A 21393-nucleotide genomic window follows, 5' to 3' on the forward strand; every position below is an offset into this window, starting at 1 on the left:
GTTAATCATTAAATTACTACAACTCTCATTACATTATTACAATTAAAGTTCAAACAGCTGTTACAGAAGGAAAAACTGTTCATAGATCATCATATAAACTACTTCACACACAGTGCCCTCTCTGAGACTGACGGACTCTGTGAGTGGAAACATACGACGACGTGTGAAGAAGCCTGTAATTTTCTCCTCAGCTCAGCAGGACACGTCTCCTGGTTACTGCTTATATTAAAGTCTTTAGAACCAGTAAGAGACACGTGGTCATACAAGGATAAAAAAAAAATGTAAAAAAAAAATGTCCATGCTGTCACCGGTGTTAACTTTATCTTTACTTTCTGTTTATTAATCAAATGAAAAGCTCACATTCAAATGTAAGAAATAAGTAAATAAATATTTCTAAATGTTGAGATTAAAGAGGCTCTGTGAGAGATTCAGGCTGTCTGCAGGTACCCAGATTTTTCCCCTCTGTTTAAAAAAATAATTTGTCCACACAATCTCGTCTTACAAAATATCTTTGTCTACACTAGAACACTGAAACGATTTCAAACACTGACAGGGTTGTTGCTCCACAAATTTATGGAACTGTACAAACCACTGCAACATGGTCCTGTAAATATTTCACAATAAAAGGCCTTGTGTTAACAAATGAGGGGATTCTGTCAACAGAAACGTTGTCAGGGGCTTTTATTTTGAAACAGCAGGAAGCGTGAGTCAAAAATAAATACTTATATTTTTTCATGTCTGAAAGATATAAACATGAAACTGTAGTGAAAGCTGGTACGACGTCAATATGATCATCAAAAGATCATCGTCACTGCCTGTTTGTTGCTGAAGACGCGTCACACGGGAAAAAACAGGCGAGCAGCAAGACTCTGACGTTCCGTCACTGAGCAGCAGCTGAGCCGCCTGTGGCCCAAGTGTTAGCTGTGTATCTGTGAAGTGTTCAGGCCAACGTTACTTTTCCAAAACAATGACTGGAGATCTCATCACTGCTGATTCCTGTTCAATTTAAAAACAAAGAAGCTCACTTTAACATTGGAGTGAAGCTCTGGACATGTGAAAGTTTTAATTCTACTCCCCCCATCTTTATCCACCTTATTTTCAAACACAGAAGTAAATAGTGATCAACTTCCGTTTTTTTGTGCGTGACTTCCGGTCAGCCGCTTTCCCTTACCGGAGCTAACAGTGCAAGCTAATTTCTTTTTCAATTTTCAGTTGTTTATGTTAGTCAATCAGTTAGTTAGTTAGTTAGTCTGTGTATTTTGTATAACGTTAGATAACTGTGCCCACGTTTCCGTTATAACGGAAATTTATTCCCTCTAAACGCGAATAAATCGCACGTCAATCATAAACTATGAACCAAAAAAGCACAGTCTATCCCGAGTGAGACAAACTGCTTGATCCCCGTCTCCAGTGTACCAGCAGAGAACCTGCAGAACCGAATCAGTGAAAAAACACACCGGGCTACACAGCCTCTCTACCTGAGCAGCTGAAGCTGCGGCTCGCACCCTCGACACACAGACACACAGACGGTGCTTCTGCATGCCAGCCACACGTGTGCACAACTGTGAGAAATAAATATGTGAGGTGTACGCTGCTTTTCTATCTTTTTTTCCCTTTTCTTTCTTTCTTTCTGTCAGCGACATACACTCCTAACACAGGACGGGTTGTTTTTATTGACTGAGTTGATCATTAAGCCATAGTGATGCGCGGATCGGCTCTGATAGCACCTGAATCAGCATGTACGCATCAACCATCCAGCCGTTACAACATGATTGAGCTAGCAAAGCAGTTTTGTGTTGCTATGTGTGGTATTTATTCAGTTTTGGGAAATCACGATGTCTAGAAAGCATCAGTGGCTGCAGCTGACAGGGACAGCTAACAGCAGCAGCAAAGCTAACATCAGGATCGTCATCCGTTAAAAGCCTCCCGTTGTCGGATACGACATGAAACTACTCCAGTTAGCTCAATCATGTTGTAACTAAGACATCCGCTGGAGAAAATATTTTTTTCACGGGCCACTTTGTGAGTTTAGTGAGTTATTACAGAGACGGCTAACGGCTAACAGCTAACGGTTAGCCCAGCTAATCTACGATAACCATGTTATTAATTACACACAGAGAAAATACTAATGTTTGTTCAGTCATTGTGTTTATAGACTTTACAAACATCAGATTAGTCTAAACGGTGATACAGTGACGTGAAAAATGTGATATATACATATATATAGCTAAACTCAGCAAGGTAAACAACAAGGCGATTCCCATTTACACAGTGGTAAGAGTGCTGAACCGGAAGTGTCGCACACAAAAACGGAAGCTGGCTGCGTTCTGTTTTGCCTCCGTGTTTCCGTGAAAAAAAAGGTGGATAGAAGTTAAAGTTATCTCAGAGCTTTACGGTGGAGAGTTTCTCCTCCTCTGTGCTGCTGCATCAGGTCTGCTCTGTCTGTACCAAAGAGTAGGACTGAGGACTGAGGATTCAAACCTCTGACTTCCAGGCAGCAGCCCCACTAATGTGAAACTACAAAGAGAAAAGAAGCAGCAGGATGTCACTGAAAACCTGCGACACGTGGAGTCACCACTGCTGTTGAGTAAATTTATAACAGTCATAACAGTGTGAACTGGAGCTCGTCTTAACTACTGTGCACCACTGTCACAATGTCTCCTTAGACCTAAGACTTTAAGAGACCTGCAGACACTGCTGGTATTCTCTAATTTAAAACTTGATGTCATCAAACCTGGGTTAAAAACTATGCTCACCGGCCACTTTATTAGGTACACCTTGCTGGTACCAGGTGGGACCCCCTTTTTAATTCTTGGTGTCATAGATTCAACAAGGTGCTGAAACATTCCTCAGAGATGTTGGTCCATATTGACATGATGACATCACACAGTTGATCCATGATGAGAATCTCCCGTTCCAGCACATCCCAAAGGTGCTCTATTGGACTGAGATCTGGTGACTGTGGAGGCCATTGGAGTACAGTGAACTCATTGTCATGTTTGAGATGATGTGAGCTTTGTGACATGGTGCGTTATCCTGCTGGAAGTAGCCATCAGAAGATGGGTACACTGTGGTCATAAAGGGATGGACACGCTCAGCAACAATACTCAGGTAGGCTGTGGTGTTTAAACCATGCTCAGTTGGTACTAAGAAAATCTCCCCCACACCATTACACCAGCAGCAGCAGCCTGAAGCGTTGATACAAGGCAGGATGGATCCATGCTTCCATCTGAATGTGGTTTTTCCAATCTTCTATTGTCCAGTTTTGGTGAATTGTAGCCTCAGTTTCCTGTTGTTAGCTGACAGGAGTGGCATCTGGTGTGGTCTTCTGCTGCTGTAGCCCATCTGCTTCAAGGTTGGACAAGGTGTTGTTGCTTCAGAGATGCCCTTCTGCACACCTTGGTTGGAACCAGTGCTTATTTGACTTCCTGTTGCCTTTCTATCATCTTGAACCAGTCTGGCCATTCTCCTCTGACCTCTGGCATCAACAAGGCATTTTGGCTCACTGGATATTTGCTCTTTTTGGGACCATCCTCTGTAAACCCTAGAGATGGTTGTGCTGAAAATCCCAGTAAATACTCAGAGCAGCCCGTCTGGCACCAACAACCATGCCACGTTCAAAGTCACTTCAATCACCTTTCTTCATCATTCTGATGCTCCGTTTGAACTTCAGCAGCTCGTCTTCACCATGTCTACATGACTAAATGTTAATGAGCTGCTGACACCTGATTGGCTGATTAGCTATTTATGTTAATGAGCAGTTGAACAGGTGTACCTAATAAAGTGGCCGGTGAGTGTTTTTTGACTTTTTGTCTGTTTCTCTGTTAAAATTTGTCATCAACTTCTTTTCGATGATGCGTTTACTTCTTTCATTATAAACCTGATGATTTGTCATCACAACAGTCTTTCAGTGGATTTGTTTTCAAAATTATCAGTGTGGTTCTTTCTTTGTGATCAGAGCAGATTGTTGATAACTTGAGCGTCTTTTATGCAACTGTAATTTATTCTCTGGGAAAAGAGTTGAATCTGTTTTTATTATCATATTTTCTATTTTACTTTTCCTGCAAAACCATTTTTTAACCACTAAAATGAACATTTTTTGGGGCATTCGCTCTTTTTATTTCACCAAAACTTCATTTATCTGTTACTAGTTAAAACTCTACAAAATCAAATGCATTTAAAGAGCACAGCACAACAGCAGGGAGAGAAATCTGGGTTTGTGTTTTCACCCCGAGCCACCTGAGTAACTTTAGTTCAGGATGAAGAGTCAGAAGTATGTTTGAAGCTTGATGGTGGTTTCTGTTACAGAAATGAAGGTCGTACTCTTCCTGTACCTCCAACACAAAGACACACACACACACACACACACACACACACACACACACTCAGGTCCCATTTAGCAGCTGTGGCTCCTTTCAAAAATAGGTCTGGGGGCAGCTGGGTAATTTCACGCAGCCACACAGAGAATGGACACAAATAATTCCCTCTCCCTCTGCAGTCATGGAGAATCGCTCCGGCTGGATTTAATCCTCCTGCAGCAGCTTCCTGCAGGCCGACACTGGAGATCCTTCAGGTGTTGAGTTTGATCAGCTCACACTGGGACGGCCTGATTATTCAGCAGATGTGTATTTGTATGAGCATGTGTGTGTGTGTTTGCCCCCTGAGTGTGCAGCTCTGTACTGTTGTGTGTTCTGTTTCTAAACTGTGTTTTGCTCCCTGAGCTTTAAACCTGAAGCCGACACAGAGCAACATTAGCATTAATGTGAAGTCATATTTGTGTCACCTGATGAATGTCAGTCCAGCATTCTATTTCCTTTTAACTCTGTTTTTGGTCTCCACCATCTCCTGAGGTCATATCTGTCTGTTCAGCAGCTAAATGCTTCCCTGAGTTCATCAGCTGGTCTCTACCTGTGTGTGTTCGGCGCTCGACAGTCGCTGTGTGTTTATCAGAACTTTTTCTGCCTGCTGTTGAAAACTGATCAGAGTGGTGACAGTGAATCAAAGAGTTAAACCAAAGCAATGAGCTGCGAGATCTTAAACATTTCAGAGAGTTGAGGGAAACTGATGCTGAACTGGCCTGTCATTGGTTTGTCTTTGGTTCCAGGTGACATCACGCTCAATGTGTAGTGTCTATTTAGCATGTTGGTTTCTAACCCTATAGTTAAAGATGATTATGCATCGTGTAAATACTGTTTCTCTGTTTATGGTTCTTTACTTTTCCTTGTGAAATTGTGGTTAATTTAATCTGTGCAGACCTTTACAGAGATGTAAAAAAAAAAAAAAACGACCTGTGACAGGTAAGCTGGTAGGCAGGTCGGTAGATCAGTCGTCGGTAGGTTGGTAGGTATAAAGATAGGTACTTGAGTGGGTAGCTATGTAGGTAGATAGATAGTGCGTTAGGTATGTTGGTATTTTATTTTCAGTATTTTTTTTATTGAACAACTCAAACATTTCACTTGAACACAAACGGTACCAATAAAACAAGAATGATAGTTACATTTTAAAGTGCAGTTTTCTATTGATACTCTCTGATTTTAAAGAATCCCTAACTGCATTATCACAGCCTTTCGTGATGTGTTTACTGTGCATGTTGACATGATGATGACAGTTTTAAAAAAGCCATGTATACTGCACAGATGTATCAACAGTACGAACACATTGGCACAAAAATAATACAGTGCAATACACAAAGCAAATAAAAACTATATATATATATATATATGGTTGTCTGGGACGGTTTGAGTATTTAAATAAGTCTCTTCAAGTCAGATATTCTTTTAGTTGGTGTCATGTCTCATATAAATGCTCCATTTTTCCAAGTTCTTTATAAATGTGTTCTTTTTAACTCTCAAAACGTAAGTCAACTTTTCCATAACTAAAATTTCATGAACAATTTCCAGCCAGTGTTCCTGTTTTTTTTTTTTTTCTTTGAGCCAGTGCCGTGCAGGTATGTTGGTATGAAGGTAGGTTGGTGGGTAGAAAGATAGGTTAGTTGGTTAGTATGATGGTAGGTAGGTTAGTAAGTAGGAAGGTAGGTAGGTCAGTAGCTACTTAGGTTGGTTGGTATGAAAGTAGGTCAGTATAGAAAAAGGTACATGGGTAGGTAGGTAGACAGTTTGGTATGAAGGCAGGTAGGTCAGGATAAAGATAGGTAGGTTGGTAGGGAGGTGGGTCATTGGGTAGGTTGGTAGGTATGAAGGTAGGTAGTAGTCTCACCACCAGACAATCAGAGATCTCCGCCTTCTGATAGTCTGGGGACACTCCTTTCTAAAGTGTGTTTAACACACCAGAGAAAACGTCTGGCAACAAAGCAACGCCTCTTACATTTTTTAAAAGGACACGCCCTCCCGGAAATGTGCGCTCCCCCTTTTCTCGTCCGAGCTTGAAAGTGGATGCCGAGAGATTTAACTCCATTTTATCAAACGTGTGCTCAGTCCACAAGATTGTGGAAATGAAGGACTTACAGCGACTTTGTTTAAAACTTTTAACGCAGTCGGACTATGTTTATGAGCACAAGAGTTCAGCGAGCCACCGAAGGACCGCCCTGCAGATTTACTATTGGTTCTGCAACGTAGGGAGTTTTTTTAAACTCTGAAATTGTATCCGCCCATCTAAACACAAAATCAGGGAGAAAGTCATCAGTCTTTAGTTAAGCAAAGCGTCTAAAGACTGACTTGTGAGTCTAGGTAGGTAGGTCAGTGAGTAGGAAGGTAGACAGGTTGGTAACTAGGTAGGCCAGTGGTTGTGAAAGTAGGTAGGTAGACAGGAAGGTAGGCAAGTAGGCAGGGATAAAGATAGATAGGTAGGTTGGTGGCTGGGGGGTAGATAGGTAGGTAGGTCAGTAAGTAGGTAGGTCAGTTGGTAAGTAGGTAGGTCAGTAGGCCGTATGAAGATAGATACATTGGTAGGTTGGTAGATTGGTAGGTCAGTCGGGAGGTAGGTGGGTCTATTAGCCATTTTTGAAATTCCTCATAAATAAAAAAGACAGCTGTAATGCCATCAACGACAACAACAACAACAACAACAACAACAGCACCAAAAGCAAACATCAGCACTAACAGAACACCTGATCATTATTACAGACCAAATCACCACATATCAATAACGTCCTCATTAAAGGTTTTATCAGAGTTCCTGCAGATCTGGGTTTATGGTCAAATTACTCCTCGACAGAATCAACCAGGCAGCAGCTCCTGAAGCTGAGAGACTTCTAACAGCTCTAAACAACTGTTATCATATTTAAAACTGGAGTAAACTAGAGATAGATATACAGTATACCAGAGTATAAACTGTGTGAATATCATTAACTGTTTTCTCCCAGCATGCAATAGTTGGTTCCCACCACAGTAATGCTAACAAGTGATTCAGCAAATTGTCCCTTTAAATATCCATATATTGACTTTAACTTTGCTGATGTCACATATTTCCTTCAGTTTTACCTCCACTGTGACGCTCATTGCAGGCGACACCTTGATTAGCATTTATAATCCGACCACCATGTGGAGGAGTGTGGAGGAGTGCACCGTCAGCATCCTGCTGCAGTGAAACCAGATCCCAGTGTGAATCCCACAGCCAGACTGTGTAACTGTTTCTCCTGCAGAGATTACCCACCAGTGACAGGACGCTCCACTCCAATAAATCACACAGTCACACGGGCTGGAAGGAAGTGCAGCGTCCACAGAAGTGTGTTTCCTCAGAGCAGGAGAGGCAGCGGACCTGATTACCTTCATCCATCAGAGCTGAGCAGCCGAGAACGAGGACAGAAGGATGAACCCAGTGGATTTCAGCTTCTGCATCCTTACATCAGTAATGAGGGAGCAACAGGAAATACAAGGCTGCTGCTGATGTTAGTTCATCTCAGGCATGTTGGTGTCATCGCCTCTTTTCTGGGTCCTGATAATCTGGGCCCAGTTTTTTTTTATTTTTTTAATGTGATCTGGGTCTGATTGATCCCATGTCTCGCTGCCCAGGATCAGCTGAGACATCTTAATTATTTGCTGTTTTTTCAAAGCAGCTTTGGACTGGATCAAACTTACCAAGTCCTAATAACCACAGCTCTAAATGGGAGTGCATATCACAGTGCAGGCAGTCTGCGAACAAACACAGCAGATACCACTTTTCACCATAGGTGCCGCCAGTGGTGTAGTGGTAATTGATGATGTGGGTGTACTACTAGGTAGATAGGTAGGTTACTGATGAGGAAGTGGGCATACTCTCCTATATATTACAATGGCTTTTTAGCTGATAGGTGGGTATACTGTAACTGGATAGAAAAAGAAGTGGGTACACCCCGTATACCTGAGTATACCCTCCACTACACCACTGGGTGCCGCCAAAGAGAACAAAATGGTGATCTTTGAGATTAAAACTTTAAAATAAAGCTGCAAGCAGCGATGAACGGACCCTTGCACCTTTACGGATTCGGTTGTTAAAGGGGCAAAAAGCGAAATCATTTCACCGCTAGGTTCGCTGTTGTGCACTGCCTGTAGAGCAAAACAAAGTGTGTCATGAGCCACTCCTCCCTCTACCTCTGCTCTCCACCCCCCACCCTCCACTCGCCTCGTCTGTGCAGCCGAGCACCGCAGCACCTCCACGGACTATCACATCCAGACGGTCCCGGTGTTTCCTCCGCAGGCTCCACTTCATTCAGCTGCCCGATAAACCCGCTGCTTCTTCCCACTTTAACCTGAATAATAAACCAGGGCTCGGTGCTCCGGTTGGATCCAAACAGAGAGCCGGGGCTAACGTTAGCTGGGAGGCTAGCGGAGGCTAACTGGTTGTTCTGAGTGAAGTGGAGCCTGAGGAGGAAGCACCGGTTAGCCCCAGTTTCACTGCAGACAGATTCACTCGCCACAGGGGCGAGGAAATAAAACCTGAACAGCCAACTTAGTTTAGCAGTTAGCAATGTCTTTCACTCACTCTCAGTCTCTTCCTACTTTTCTCCATGAGCCCGTCACGGCTCCGGCTCACATGAACGTACATGAACGCGCAGCCGGACCGGCTTGTAAACAATGGGCTGGAGATCAACACAGAGAGAGGGTGTGTGAGGTCATGCTATACTCCAGATGAAATTACACCTCTAGTTCTTCACATAGCAATTTTTTAATTCCTTCAATCTAGAAATGATGAATTTCGCTTATTCAATCAATCAATCAATCAATCAATCAATTTTATATATAAAGCCCAATATCACAAATCACAATTTGCCTCACAGGGCTTTACAGCATACGACATCCCTCTGTCCTTATGACCCTCACAGCTGATCAGGAAAAACTCCCCAAAAAACCCTTTAACGGGGAAGAAATGGTAGAAACCTCAGGAAGAGCAACTGAGGAGGGATCCCTCTTCCAGGACGGACAGATGTGCAATAGATGTCGTACAGAACAGATCAGCATAATAAATTAACAGTAATCCATATGACACAATGAGACAGAGAGAGAGAGAGAGAGAGAGACAGAGAGGGCCTAGTTATAGTTCTGGCTACTGTGGTACAATATGTTGAAAGTATGTATTAATATCTGGCAGTATACATGTGTGACAATAGTCATATGTGTATAATAACAGTAGAAGTATGACTAATGACTAATGATGGCAGCAGCAGCAGGAGGCATCTGGCAGGACCACGGCAGCAGCACAACCACACACGTCACGCTGTCCAGGCACCGCTGTGATATGAGTTAATCTGAGAGACAGTGGAGCACAAAGGCTCCGGAGAAGAAGCCGAGTTAGTGACATCCAGAATGGCCGAGTTAGCAAGATGCAGTAATAGGATACGAGAGAGAGAGAGAGAAGGAGAGAAGGTGAGAAGGTGCCCGGTGTATTATAGGGGGGTCCTCCGGCAGACTAGGCCTAAGTCAGCCTAACTAGGGGCTGGTACAGGACAAGCCTGAGCCAGCCCTAACTATAAGCTTTATCAAAGAGGAAAGTCTTAAGTCTAGTCTTAAATGTGGAGACGGTGTCTGCCTCCCGGACCGTAACAGGAAGATGATTCCACAGGAGAGGAGCCTGATAGCTGAAGGCTCTGGCTCCTGATCTACTTTTGGAGACTTTAGGGACCACGAGTAACCCTGCGTTCTCAGAGCGCAGTGTTCTGGTGGGATAATATGGCACTATGAGCTCTCTAAGATATGACGGAGCTTGACCATTTACAGCTTTATAAGTTAACAGTAGGATTTTAAATTCAATTCTGGATTTTACAGGGAGCCAGTGCAGAGAAGCTAAAACAGGAGAAATATGATCTTGTTTCTTAGTTCCTGTTAGTACACGTGCTGCTGCATTCTGAATTAGCTGGAGAGTTTTTAAGGACTTACTAGAGCTACCTGATAATAGAGAGTTACAGTAATCCAGCCTAGAGGTAACAAAAGCGTGGACCAATTTTTCTGCATCTTTTCGGGTCAGGATAGGCCTAATTTTCACAATATTACGCAGATGAAAAAATGCAGTCCGTGAGGTTTGTTTTAAATGAGAATTAAAAGACAAATCTTGATCAAATATTACTCCGAGGTTTCTTACGGTAGTGCTAGAGGCCAGAGCAATGCCATCTAGAGAAACTATGTCATCAGATAAAGAGTCTCTGAGTTGTTTGGGGCCAAGAACAATAACTTCAGTTTTGTCTGAATTTAACATCAGGAAATTGATGCTCATCCAGGATTTTATGTCTTTAAGGCAGTTATGGAGTTTAGTTAATTGATTACTTTCTTCTGGCTTCATCGATAAATACAACTGTGTATCATCCGCATAACAATGGAAATTTATAGAGTGATTTCTAATGATGTTACCTAAAGGAAGCATATATAGAGTAAATAGGATTGGTCCGAGCACAGAACCTTGCGGAACTCCAAAACAAACTTTAGTACGTAAGGATAATTCATTATGAACGTCAACAAACTGAAAACGATCAGATAAATAAGATTTAACCCAGCTTAGTGCAGAACCTTTTAGGCCAATTAAGTGATCCAGTCTCTGTAGCAGAATTTATTGCTCCTTTAATTTCTGTGAAAGTGTCATTCTTCATGCAGGGGTGAGATGGTACATCCTTCATAAAGTGTGGGCGCTGAAATGACCCCTTTCACATTTTGTACCACTTCCTGTGTCCACTATGTGGCACTGGAGAACACACAAATTATATGTCATGTTGCTGTCAATCAACTGTAGACCACACCATGTAAATTTAACCTAACACTTACTTCCTGTTGCCAGTAGGTGGCACAATAACTGTTGGCATGTAGATGTGTTCAGGGTGGGACTGTCATCAAACATGTAAGTTTGGGCAGATTGGACCATTCGCCTTGGAGTTAGAAACCATTTCATGACATAAACATGAAAGTGACGCCTCGCCATGGTCACACTGTTTGATGAAAACTTTTCATGTCGACGGTCTTTAGATGGTCCGGACAAAATTTGAAATCAATCATACAATATCTCTAGATGGAGTTTGTTAAAGTACGGTCCCTGGACATTGCCAAAAATGCACAAAAATTGCACAGTGAATTCAAAATGGCTGACTACCTGTTGGGTTTAGGGCATGCACGTCTTGGCATGTTTAATGTACCTCCCCATTTTTGCACATCTACAGGTGAAACCAACCACAGAGGCTACTCCGTTGAAATTCTGGTGATACCAGTCCAGTGTGCATTGTGCTTAACATGTTGTTGGTTTTGGTCTTTTCATTAGATTTGGTAATTATAAGAAAAGTAGATAGAATACTGCGAGTCTTATCCTTTAACCTTGTCTTCTATGTTTTCATAATAATATATGTATTTACTACAGAGTTTTGGTGCTCAGGGTTTTTTGCTCTCTAGTGTCTTTTAATGCAGCTTTAAAAGAAAAAGCATCTGTAGCTTTAACTTTAAATTAAGAATCAAACTGTATCAATAAACACTAAAGCATTTTGTTAAACTGTGCTGGCAGAATCTTCAAATCTGTCATCATTCAGCTCGATGAGTTCTGCACTGAATCAAATCTCATTTTTAGTCTGTTAGAAAGAATCTTTAGCAAACTGGATAAACGATTATTTTATTTCACTTCTGAAGAAACACTGGAGAAGAGGAATGTTGGACAAAGCGATCCTCGAGGAGAGTTTTCCAAGGATATAATTATTACCACTCCCTGCTCTCTGTGTTCTTACTGAGAGCTGCTGTTTATAAAAACCAGTCACGTGGACACTTTCTCCCTTTGAGGGGCCGCCACTGAACCTCATAACCATAACCAGAGACCAGGGGAGACATCAAATTATCTTCCTTCACACATTTTTATTTAGTAAAGGCGCTGAGATGCATACCAAACACAGCAGGTGGATGAAGAATACATAAAGGTGGAGGTGGTGTAGCCTCTGTGGAGGCTCTGTATGGACTGAAGTTACTGCGCTGAATGTTAAACAGGTGTAAAGTACAGAAGTGAAGAAGTAAGAAGAAGAGAAGCTCTCACAGGTCACCGGCAATCTCGCTTTAATTATCCCAATCATCAACGACTTCAGAGAGACTCTCCGACCAGTTTGGGTCAATACAGTCTCACTGCTGTCCTGATTAGCTGAAGAGAAGAGGTTTGTGCCACGGAGGACTTTAAACACATTTAAGAGTCTCACACTGCAGCTTAAAATATGCATCATGACAAGGTGAAGGACATTTATCATCACTGATGCATTTCTCTGCAGTGTAGAAATAAACTGACTCCTAGTTCACATTATGACTTACAGACAGGGTAGTGCAGCCGGAGCGCACCAGAATGAGGCTCCACCACTTTTTGTCCCAGGTGGGGATATAAAATATTCACAGTCGCATAATACGGATGAAGTTCAAATATATTTTTAAACCCATAAAAGCTCTAATCATTACTAAAGTGAACGTCATGCAAGAAAGACACAACTAAACTAATGATCAAAGTTGTCATATTGAGATTTAAGGTGTGTTTGATTCATGACATCAACTCATGCACTGATTACTATGGAAGAAAACATTCCACCTTAAGAGTAAAAGATAGCAGCCAGTACATTACATTATTTTTTCTCAGTCTAAAGCTGATAACTGTACATGAAATATGCATCACTCCTCTGATGGTTTCTTTATCTGTGATGCATTTACAAAGACACATTACAAAACCTGTTAAATTTCACCAGCTTGTTCTGCATCCACAGCGCCTGCAGGAAGTGGAATCAGGCCACAGTTACAGCTGGTGCAGAGACATAAAAAAGACGCAGCAAGCTGCAGAAAGCGCTCCGTCTGATCAGGGCGGGACTCAACCATAAAGGCAGTGCAGTGCACCTTGTGTTTTACAACCTGCAAAACACTCCTGAAGGTACTACTGAAGGCCGCTAACATGACGTCATAAGTTCTGGTTTCACTTTGGCTCAAACTGACACAAAACACCGTCAGACGTTCCAACTATGGGAAAACATTTTCAAAAACATTTTCACAAACAAAAATAAGGCAGTGATAAATAACTCTAACCAGTGACACCTTCAGAGATCACACTGAAATAGATTTAACCCCCAGCTGCAGGAGGGAATATTTAGTTTTTGGTTAACTTGGTTAATAGAGAATCAGCACCAATGTGATTACGATAGTTTCTTTGATCATTCAGCGTACTTTGGCACAGCACACGTGCAGGCCACAGGGATTTTAACAACATGCTAAGAAGCATATGAATTCTTGAGTTATGGCCAAAAATTTGTGAGGTCACACTGAACTTTGACCTTTGACCACAAAATTCTAGTCAGTTTTAATCTTCAGTGCAAGTGGGCTTTGTGTTGAATTTGAAGAACTAACATTTTTAAGGCACCATTAAGGTGTTCGTGAGATATCACATTCACAAGAGTGAGACAGACAAGGCCATGGTGACCTTGACCTTTGACCACCAAAATCTAATCACTGCATTGTTGAGCTGAAGTGGTCATTTTTGCCAAATCTTTAGAAATTCCCCCGAGGCGTTTCTGAGATGTCGTGTGCACAAAGATCGGACAGACAACCCGAAAACACAATGCTCTGGCTGCGGCTACCTTCAGTGCAGAGACACAAAAAAATCTCTGTTCTGCTTTACTGTCAGTGTGACATGTTTCACTTCCATGACAGAAAAGGCTTTCAGGGTGAGGACTATTTTCTGGACTAAGAGTATTTTTGGATGAGCATGAAAAAGTGGTTGGTATCTTCCAAAAGTCTTTATCCAAAATCTTAGGCTGCTGTCAGCCCTAGAGTGGTCTCCTCTGGTCTGAATCAGGGACTCATGTTGTTCCAAAGTTGTATAATTGCCTAGAGTTGGTTCGTGTTCTCACGGCAGCATTTACAAGAGGACCAGATCAAATGCCTTGTGTGAGAAAGCTGCTCTTGATTGGTCAGAATTTCCATGTGGGAAAAATCCAGGAAGTAAAGCAAACGTTGAAGAAGAGTACACTTGCAAGATAAATGTGACACTTTCTAATGTCACAATGGAGGGACAACTACGCAGGTTGATTTTAGCGCTGCTCATCGTGGACTATATTGCTGTCATTGTTCATTTTAGTCAAACCATACAGTTTGAAAACGAGGCGCGGCTCCAACTAGAAAACAATGTTTTGATGCATTGGATGTGCTGAAAGTGCATATTAAGGCAGTACAGGAGGAGGTGCACATTAATAATCCTCCAGGACTGTAACATGCTCATGTTTAACCCAAACAATGTGTCATGTGACTGCAGTTGCTTCACATCCAGGTCGCAACACCTTCTCACCACAAACCAACCGCACCAGAGTTCCTTTGGAACCGGACCGAGACCACCTCTTCAAGAAGGTCTCAGTCTGGTTGCTTTGGTGTGTTCACACCTGCACAAATGAACCACACTGAGGGGGCAAACCAACTTGAGTTTGACTGAACCAAACCAAACAGGGCAGGTGTGAAAGCAGCCTCACATTCAGACCAGTCCTCTCGGCACCTGGAGCTGTCCGACCTGTCGAGGCCCAGCATCAGCCCGGAGCCTCTCTCCAGAGGAACTTGGTGACTGTTAGATGGTACATTAACAGCCGCAGCAGAGTTTGGTTGAACACTAAAAAGGTTTTGATGTCACCTAAAAAATGTCGCACACCACACAAATATGACACAAAGAGGTGATAATACACATTTTATTCAGAGGGGATATTGTGATTTTTTTTTTGCTAATTAAATGTAATTAGATTAAACACTGAACACTAATTTGTGTAAAATAAATGTGTGTCGTCTCATTTGTGATAAAAGTTGAGTCACGCAGTTGTTTTGTGACAAAGTAGATGTGACGTTCTTCTCCAAGTTGAGCTGAGGAGAAAGTGATGTAATGATGTGTGCTGACTCTGCACATGTAGACAAGTTGTTTCCTAAAATAGAGTTCAAAATGCATTTAATTATTCAACACAGACCTAAAATAGTGCTTGACTCACTATTGCCAAACATGTCATGTTTTAGTCAGCGTGCGACGGCTTCTGCTCTTCCAGCCTGTTAGTTCAGAGCTGGTATTAATGCTGACGTGAGGAAAAAAGGAAGACGCCGTCCTCTTCTTCTCTCTGATGGTCAAACTGAGGGCTGATTTAAACTCATCATGACTCTTTCATTTCTTGATTTTTCCTTATTTTAATTATGACAATCCAAGTCGTCACAGTCAGAGGCTTCAACAGCTGCTGAGGAGACTGCATCAACTCAAGTACTGTACTAACGTAGAAACCAGAGGCACGTGCACTGGGTGTTCATTCTGGCAGCTGTTTTAGATTTAGTCTCAGTCTAGAGACGAAAATGTTCATTAGTTTTAGTCACATTTTAGTCATTTTTATTCTCTATTTCTGACTGTAGTTTGAGTTAACAAAAATTCACAACATTTTAGTCATAATGTTTTCTGTTTTTTCTCTTTAAACTAATCCAGTGAGGTAAAACTCATGGATCATAAATCAGACTCAAGGTGACAGGTTGTATAAAATGATGTGTGTGTGTCATGTCTCCAGCAGTGTGTGACAGGTTTAAGGGCTGATTTACGAGCACACACTTACTGATCATCATTTGAAAAGCTCAACATCTCTCTATTTATGCTCTCAACAAATAACTAATGTGAGCCAACTAGGATTTGTCCCCAGGTTCATTGTAAACTCTGACTTATCCATGTCACTGTTAAGAAGCAGAAACATAACTTGTTTCTTCATGTGCAACATGTTAGTCTGGAGGTTTAAACTGGTGTCCTCTCACAGAGTTGGTGATTCAAACTAAACTTTCATCTCTGTCAGAGAAAACTGATCTGAGTTCAGACTGTTTACTTACAGCACAGCTACACTCACAGATAACTGAGCCTCCTACCTGCCTGTCAAACACCATCAACCCACAAACCTTCTCCAGTCCGGACTGAGTGGAGTCCTGCGGGGTGAAGCTGTGAAGTCTGCGAGCGGAGCTAGCTGCTAACAGCCACCACTGCATCTAACAAACTCCACAGATCCATTCAGCAGCTCCACCATCCACAGTCAGACACACACGGCTGATTATTTACTGCTGAATTACAGCTCACAACTTGCACCAACCCAAACATCCTGGTGCAGACTATTTACTGGAGTTTACCAGCCTGTCGCTCATCAGGCATCTGAAGATCATTACAAGCACGGCTGTTCTTGGCTTTCATTGTCCGACAGTCCACCACTAACATATTCATCAGGTCATGCCTTGTCAATGAAAATGAAACTTAAATTTTGTCTTAGTTTTTATTATCAAGATCTATTTGTAGCTCATCATCGTCTCATTTTGGTCATGATAAAAAAGTCAATGACGAAAAATTTTCAATGGAAAATCTTTTGTCCTAGTTTTTATCTACAAAACACTGCTTGTACTTTACTTGAGTATTTCATTGTTATTCTACTTTATACCTCTACTCCACCACATGTCAGAGGTAATTATTTGTACTTTTCACTGCACTACATTTGTCTCAAAGCTTTAGCTACTCTACAGATTCAGACTTTGCAAACTACATCTTGCCTTTGTGTCCTTCTGTATGAGTCTGTGTCTCCTATCTAAATTCAGAGGTTTCTGTGGGTCTGTGAATGGATGGTGAGGAACAATTCCATTGGTACCATCCACAACTTTTCACTGAGGAAATGGAAAAATGCGTACCAAACTGAACTGAACTGAACCGAACCGTACCGCTTGGTGGAAACAAGGTCTAAAAGATCTGAGTACTTCTTCAGTCTGACCTGCTGCAGGTTTTGTTCCACCTTTCAGATGATTTGTGCTTCTGCTGTTTTCAGAAAGACAGACCTGCATCAGCAAACCATTTATTAAAATAAGGGCAGACAAGAAACACATGATAAATATGTGGTTTAAACATCAGAGCGCTGATGATGAAGAGAAATCAACAGTTAATTGAGGACTGAAGAGTCAAGCTCACCATCTGCCACAGACTCACACGCTGTTAATGCTTTCATGTGTGTGCACATAATTATGTGGGCATGACCACATGTGTGTGCTGCATGTGTCACCAGCTGGTTCAGTGATGAACTGATCCTTTCAGACTGTGACACTGTGACACTCAGCCCGACTGCTCTCTTAGTGAAACTGCACAAATCAACACCATCGTGTTTCTGTTGGCGTCGACGGAGCTGCTGAACATCAGAGACGTCTGACTGTGTAAATGAGTTAGTTTTAATTGGACTTAATTTCATCAGTCTGATCTCTGTGGGGATTTACATTCATTACTCTGTCTGTCTGTCTGTCTGTCTGATGTGAACCACAACAAAGTGATGTTTGTGTACCACAATTAAAAAAGAAGCACTGATCATCAAAGTAAAATAATTACCTGAAAACACACAGAGGCTGACATACCTCACATAAAGCTGCAGTAAATCAACAATTTAATGATAAAAAATGTTTCACAGATTTTTATTTTTAGTAAATCTAAATCCTGTTTAGGAATGTAAAGGTTATCTAGTAACCTGTGATATTCTCCAGTTGTTTTTCTTATTGTGACCTACGGAAGACAAGAACGACCATGTATTATTATTTTTTTTGTGCACTGTTATCTCGTGGTAACGACTTATTATTTCGTTATCTCGATATAACAAAGATTGTTTTCCCGTGATAATTGTCAAGTCTGATGATTGCACACTGGTTAATGTGATCGTCTTGATTTCATCCTACAAGAGCTGCTGTGGTCCTGCCAGATGCCTCCTGCTGCTGCTGTTATCATTAGTCACACTTCTACTGTTATTATACACATACGATTATTGTCACATACCGTATATTTCCAAATAGTCGCCCGGCGGCAAATAGCTGCCGGGCACCTAATAGCCGCCGGGGGTTTGACCCCATATGTGTATAATAACAGTAGAAGTGTGACTAATGATAAGAGCAGCAGCAGGAGGCATCTGGCAGGACCACAGCAGCTCTTGTAGGCTGAAATCAAGACGATCACATTAACCAGTGCGCAATCATCAGACTTGACAATTATCACGGGAAAACAATCTTTGTTATATCGAGATAATGAAATAATAAGTCGTTATCACGAGATAACAGTGCACAAAAAAAAAAAAAAAAAAATACTTGGCCGTTCTCGTCTTCCGTAGTGACCAAATCACATAAAAACAAAAGAAACAACAGTAAGTGATTTAAAGTTTAGTTGATTCAAAACAGACATTAAACACACATTAAACATGGCTTAATAACGACAGTTTCAAACACAAATCAGCTTCACTATAACTCGCAGCATTCACAGACAAACACTTGTCTTTATCTGGACACATTTTCCCCACAAATACAACATGCTAATGTTATTAGCACAAGCCTATGGCATTTTACATTGTATAAATTAGCCTAGCAGCTAGCGGACTTTTCCTCTACTCATATGAAACCAGGGACAACAGCAACATGTAACAAAGGTAACGTTATAAAATTTGGCTCCATTACAGCTCACAAGGTTCACTGACAAAACAACTGTCTTATACTAAACACGTTTTCCAAACAAATACAACACGCTAACGTTATTAGCACAAGTCTATATTTTACATTGTATAAATTAGCCTAGCAGCTAGCAGAGATTTCCTCTGCTCATATGAAGCCAGGATAAATCACACACAGGACTTAAAATGCTATTTTCTTATGTGTGAATTAAAGTAAATCAAAGCTTTGTTTCCACTGAGGGAAATGGTTTCAGCCTACAGAGACAGACAGGAGGTCTGCGTCACTGTGACGTACAGTTACATTTCTGGGGAGGTGCACGTCAGGCTAAGGTGTAGGCTGCAGCGTTGATTTGATGCAGAAGTATAAATCCCGGTTTAGATGTTAGCAGTTAGCAGAGAGTTAAATGCAGCTTTATGGTTTCAGTCTGGAGCTCTGCAGATACAAAAACACACACCATGGCTCACACACTGTCACCCAGGAGAGAGTGGTCTAGGTGGGCCAGGGAGTGTGTGACATATCATATATGTACCAGGCTTGGGAAAAAAATAGGCATGACAATTTATGCTCATGGTTCACAATATAGTTAATTTATACATCCCACATGGATCAAGCCACAATACGTCGTATTTAACAATAAATCACCACCTAATAAACTGACAGGCTGAGTGAACGTCTGGCTGCAGTTCAACAATGAGTTCAAACAGACCACACCTAAAATAATTCTGAAACCATTGACGATAATACGTCTCTAATGGATAACCTTTACTGGGGGGTTCATGCACATATAAAAAAACATAGTGGTGAAAATCCAATAGTTTTTATCAGACTGATATACTTTCAGTTCCCTCTGGTAGAAGAAACAACCAAGCAGAGCTCATTAAAAATGCAGACGTCTTCCTACACAGAGAGCTAGCTGCCTTGCTACATCCATAAAAATAACAACAGAAAAATGGGCACAAAAGTGGCAACGATCCCCGATGAGATCAGTGCAAAGCAAACTAAATAACCCACCTTCCAACTGGAAATGAGCTGACATGAAGATAAACGACAGATCAGTGGGATTATCAGGGCAACATCCTGAAACCAGGAATCCAAGAAATCAACTATTTTGCCTCCAAACTTCAGGAGTTATCGGCAAAAACAGAAAGTTTACTTTGATGTAATACGAACTCATAAACAAAGCTGAACCAAAATGGAGGTTGAGAGGACACAGTGACTGAGTAACAACAGGAAGCAGCGTACCATATGTACCTGTTTAATGGCTCTTGAGTTCAAGCGGAGGCAGGAGAATGGAAGTCTTTGACCTTTGACCTGGAACTGCTTTACATCAGCTGTGGAGAGAAAACAGTACCGTGGTTACTGTCAGGTTAAAACAATGACATGATATAATGAAATATAAAATAATAACAAAGTCAGACACCTTTAGCGTTACAGAAAAGGACAGTGATCAACCAACATTGTGATTTTATCTGACACCCCTAACTAAGAGACCCTCTACAGAGTCGGATATTCAGTTTTTCGAGTAAGTACATTTTGTTTAAATAGTTTTAAATCTGTTTTTTGCTAGCCAACGTTAGCAACAGCACAATTAACCAAAGGTTTAAATGCACAGTGTTAATCAAGCTAGCAGCTAGCATTAGGGTTATCTCCACCCTCTCCTCAAAATGTGGTCACCTCTGGCTCTAAAAATCTAAGATGGTGACGACCAAAATGCCAAACTCAAGGCTTCAAAGCTGGAGTCCACTGACCAGTGGGTGACATCACAGTGTCTGTTTTTGGTTTGTGGTTGTTTTAATGGCTTTAAGCCTAAATTTTTGCTAACAAAAAATTTGCATTCACATTTTAGTGTTATCAAAGGTATGCTGCGTTTCAATGGAACTCGTGAGCTCATGTTTACAACATGGGAAGTCGTGTACGCAAAGTCGTGATCTTGGAGCTTTGCAAAAATTTCCACTTACGAGATTATGAATCCCACAACAGGGGGCAGTTATACGGTTGCTTCTTGTGAACATGGTAAACATGACCCCATTTGATAGGGGATTAAGTGGGATTTATACTTGTGTGTCAAATCGACGCCATACCTAGGCGTAGACTCATGCATCTCCCCAAAAATGATACTACATGTTGCAGTGACGCAGACCTCCTGTCTGTTTTTTATTATTTTTCTTAGTATAAGACTGTAGCTTTCTCATTAAACCTTGTGAGTTGTAATGGATCCAAAGTTTGTTACAGTACCTTTGTTAAATGTCACTGTTGTCACTGCTAGCTGCTAGGCTAATTTATACAATGTAAAATGCCATAGGCTTGTGCTAATAACGTTAGCATGTTGTATTTGTGGGGAAAATGTGTCCAGATAAAGACAAGTGTTTGTCTGTGAATGCTGCGAGTTATAGTGAAGCTGATTTGTGTTTGAAACTGTCTCTATTAAGCCATGTTTAATGTGTGTTTAATGTGTGTTTTACATGTTTAATGTGTGTTTAATGTGTGTTTAACATGTGTTTAATGTGTGTTTTACATGTTTAATGTGGGT

General features: G+C 41.4%; 1 protein-coding gene across 2 annotated transcripts in view; it reads right to left on the minus strand.

Annotated features, from left to right (window-relative positions):
- The window catches only part of LOC117259760 (tetraspanin-18B-like), a 64129-nt gene that overhangs the window by 25421 nt on the left and 17315 nt on the right, over positions 1-21393 (minus strand). The window contains exon 2 of one of the 2 annotated variants that reach the window (XM_033631454.2): positions 20115-20194. Coding sequence is in view for 1 of the 2 variants with exons in the window: in XM_033631444.2 (XP_033487335.1) it covers positions 20106-20108 (3 nt within the window). In the remaining variant the exon portion in view is untranslated. Of the gene's footprint in view, positions 1-20105; positions 20195-21393 lie in introns of both variants that reach the window. The other variant, XM_033631444.2, reaches the window with a different exon arrangement.

This window comes from Epinephelus lanceolatus, chromosome 2, assembly GCF_041903045.1.
Source record: "Epinephelus lanceolatus isolate andai-2023 chromosome 2, ASM4190304v1, whole genome shotgun sequence".
Taxonomy (NCBI): Eukaryota; Metazoa; Chordata; class Actinopteri; order Perciformes; family Serranidae; genus Epinephelus; species Epinephelus lanceolatus.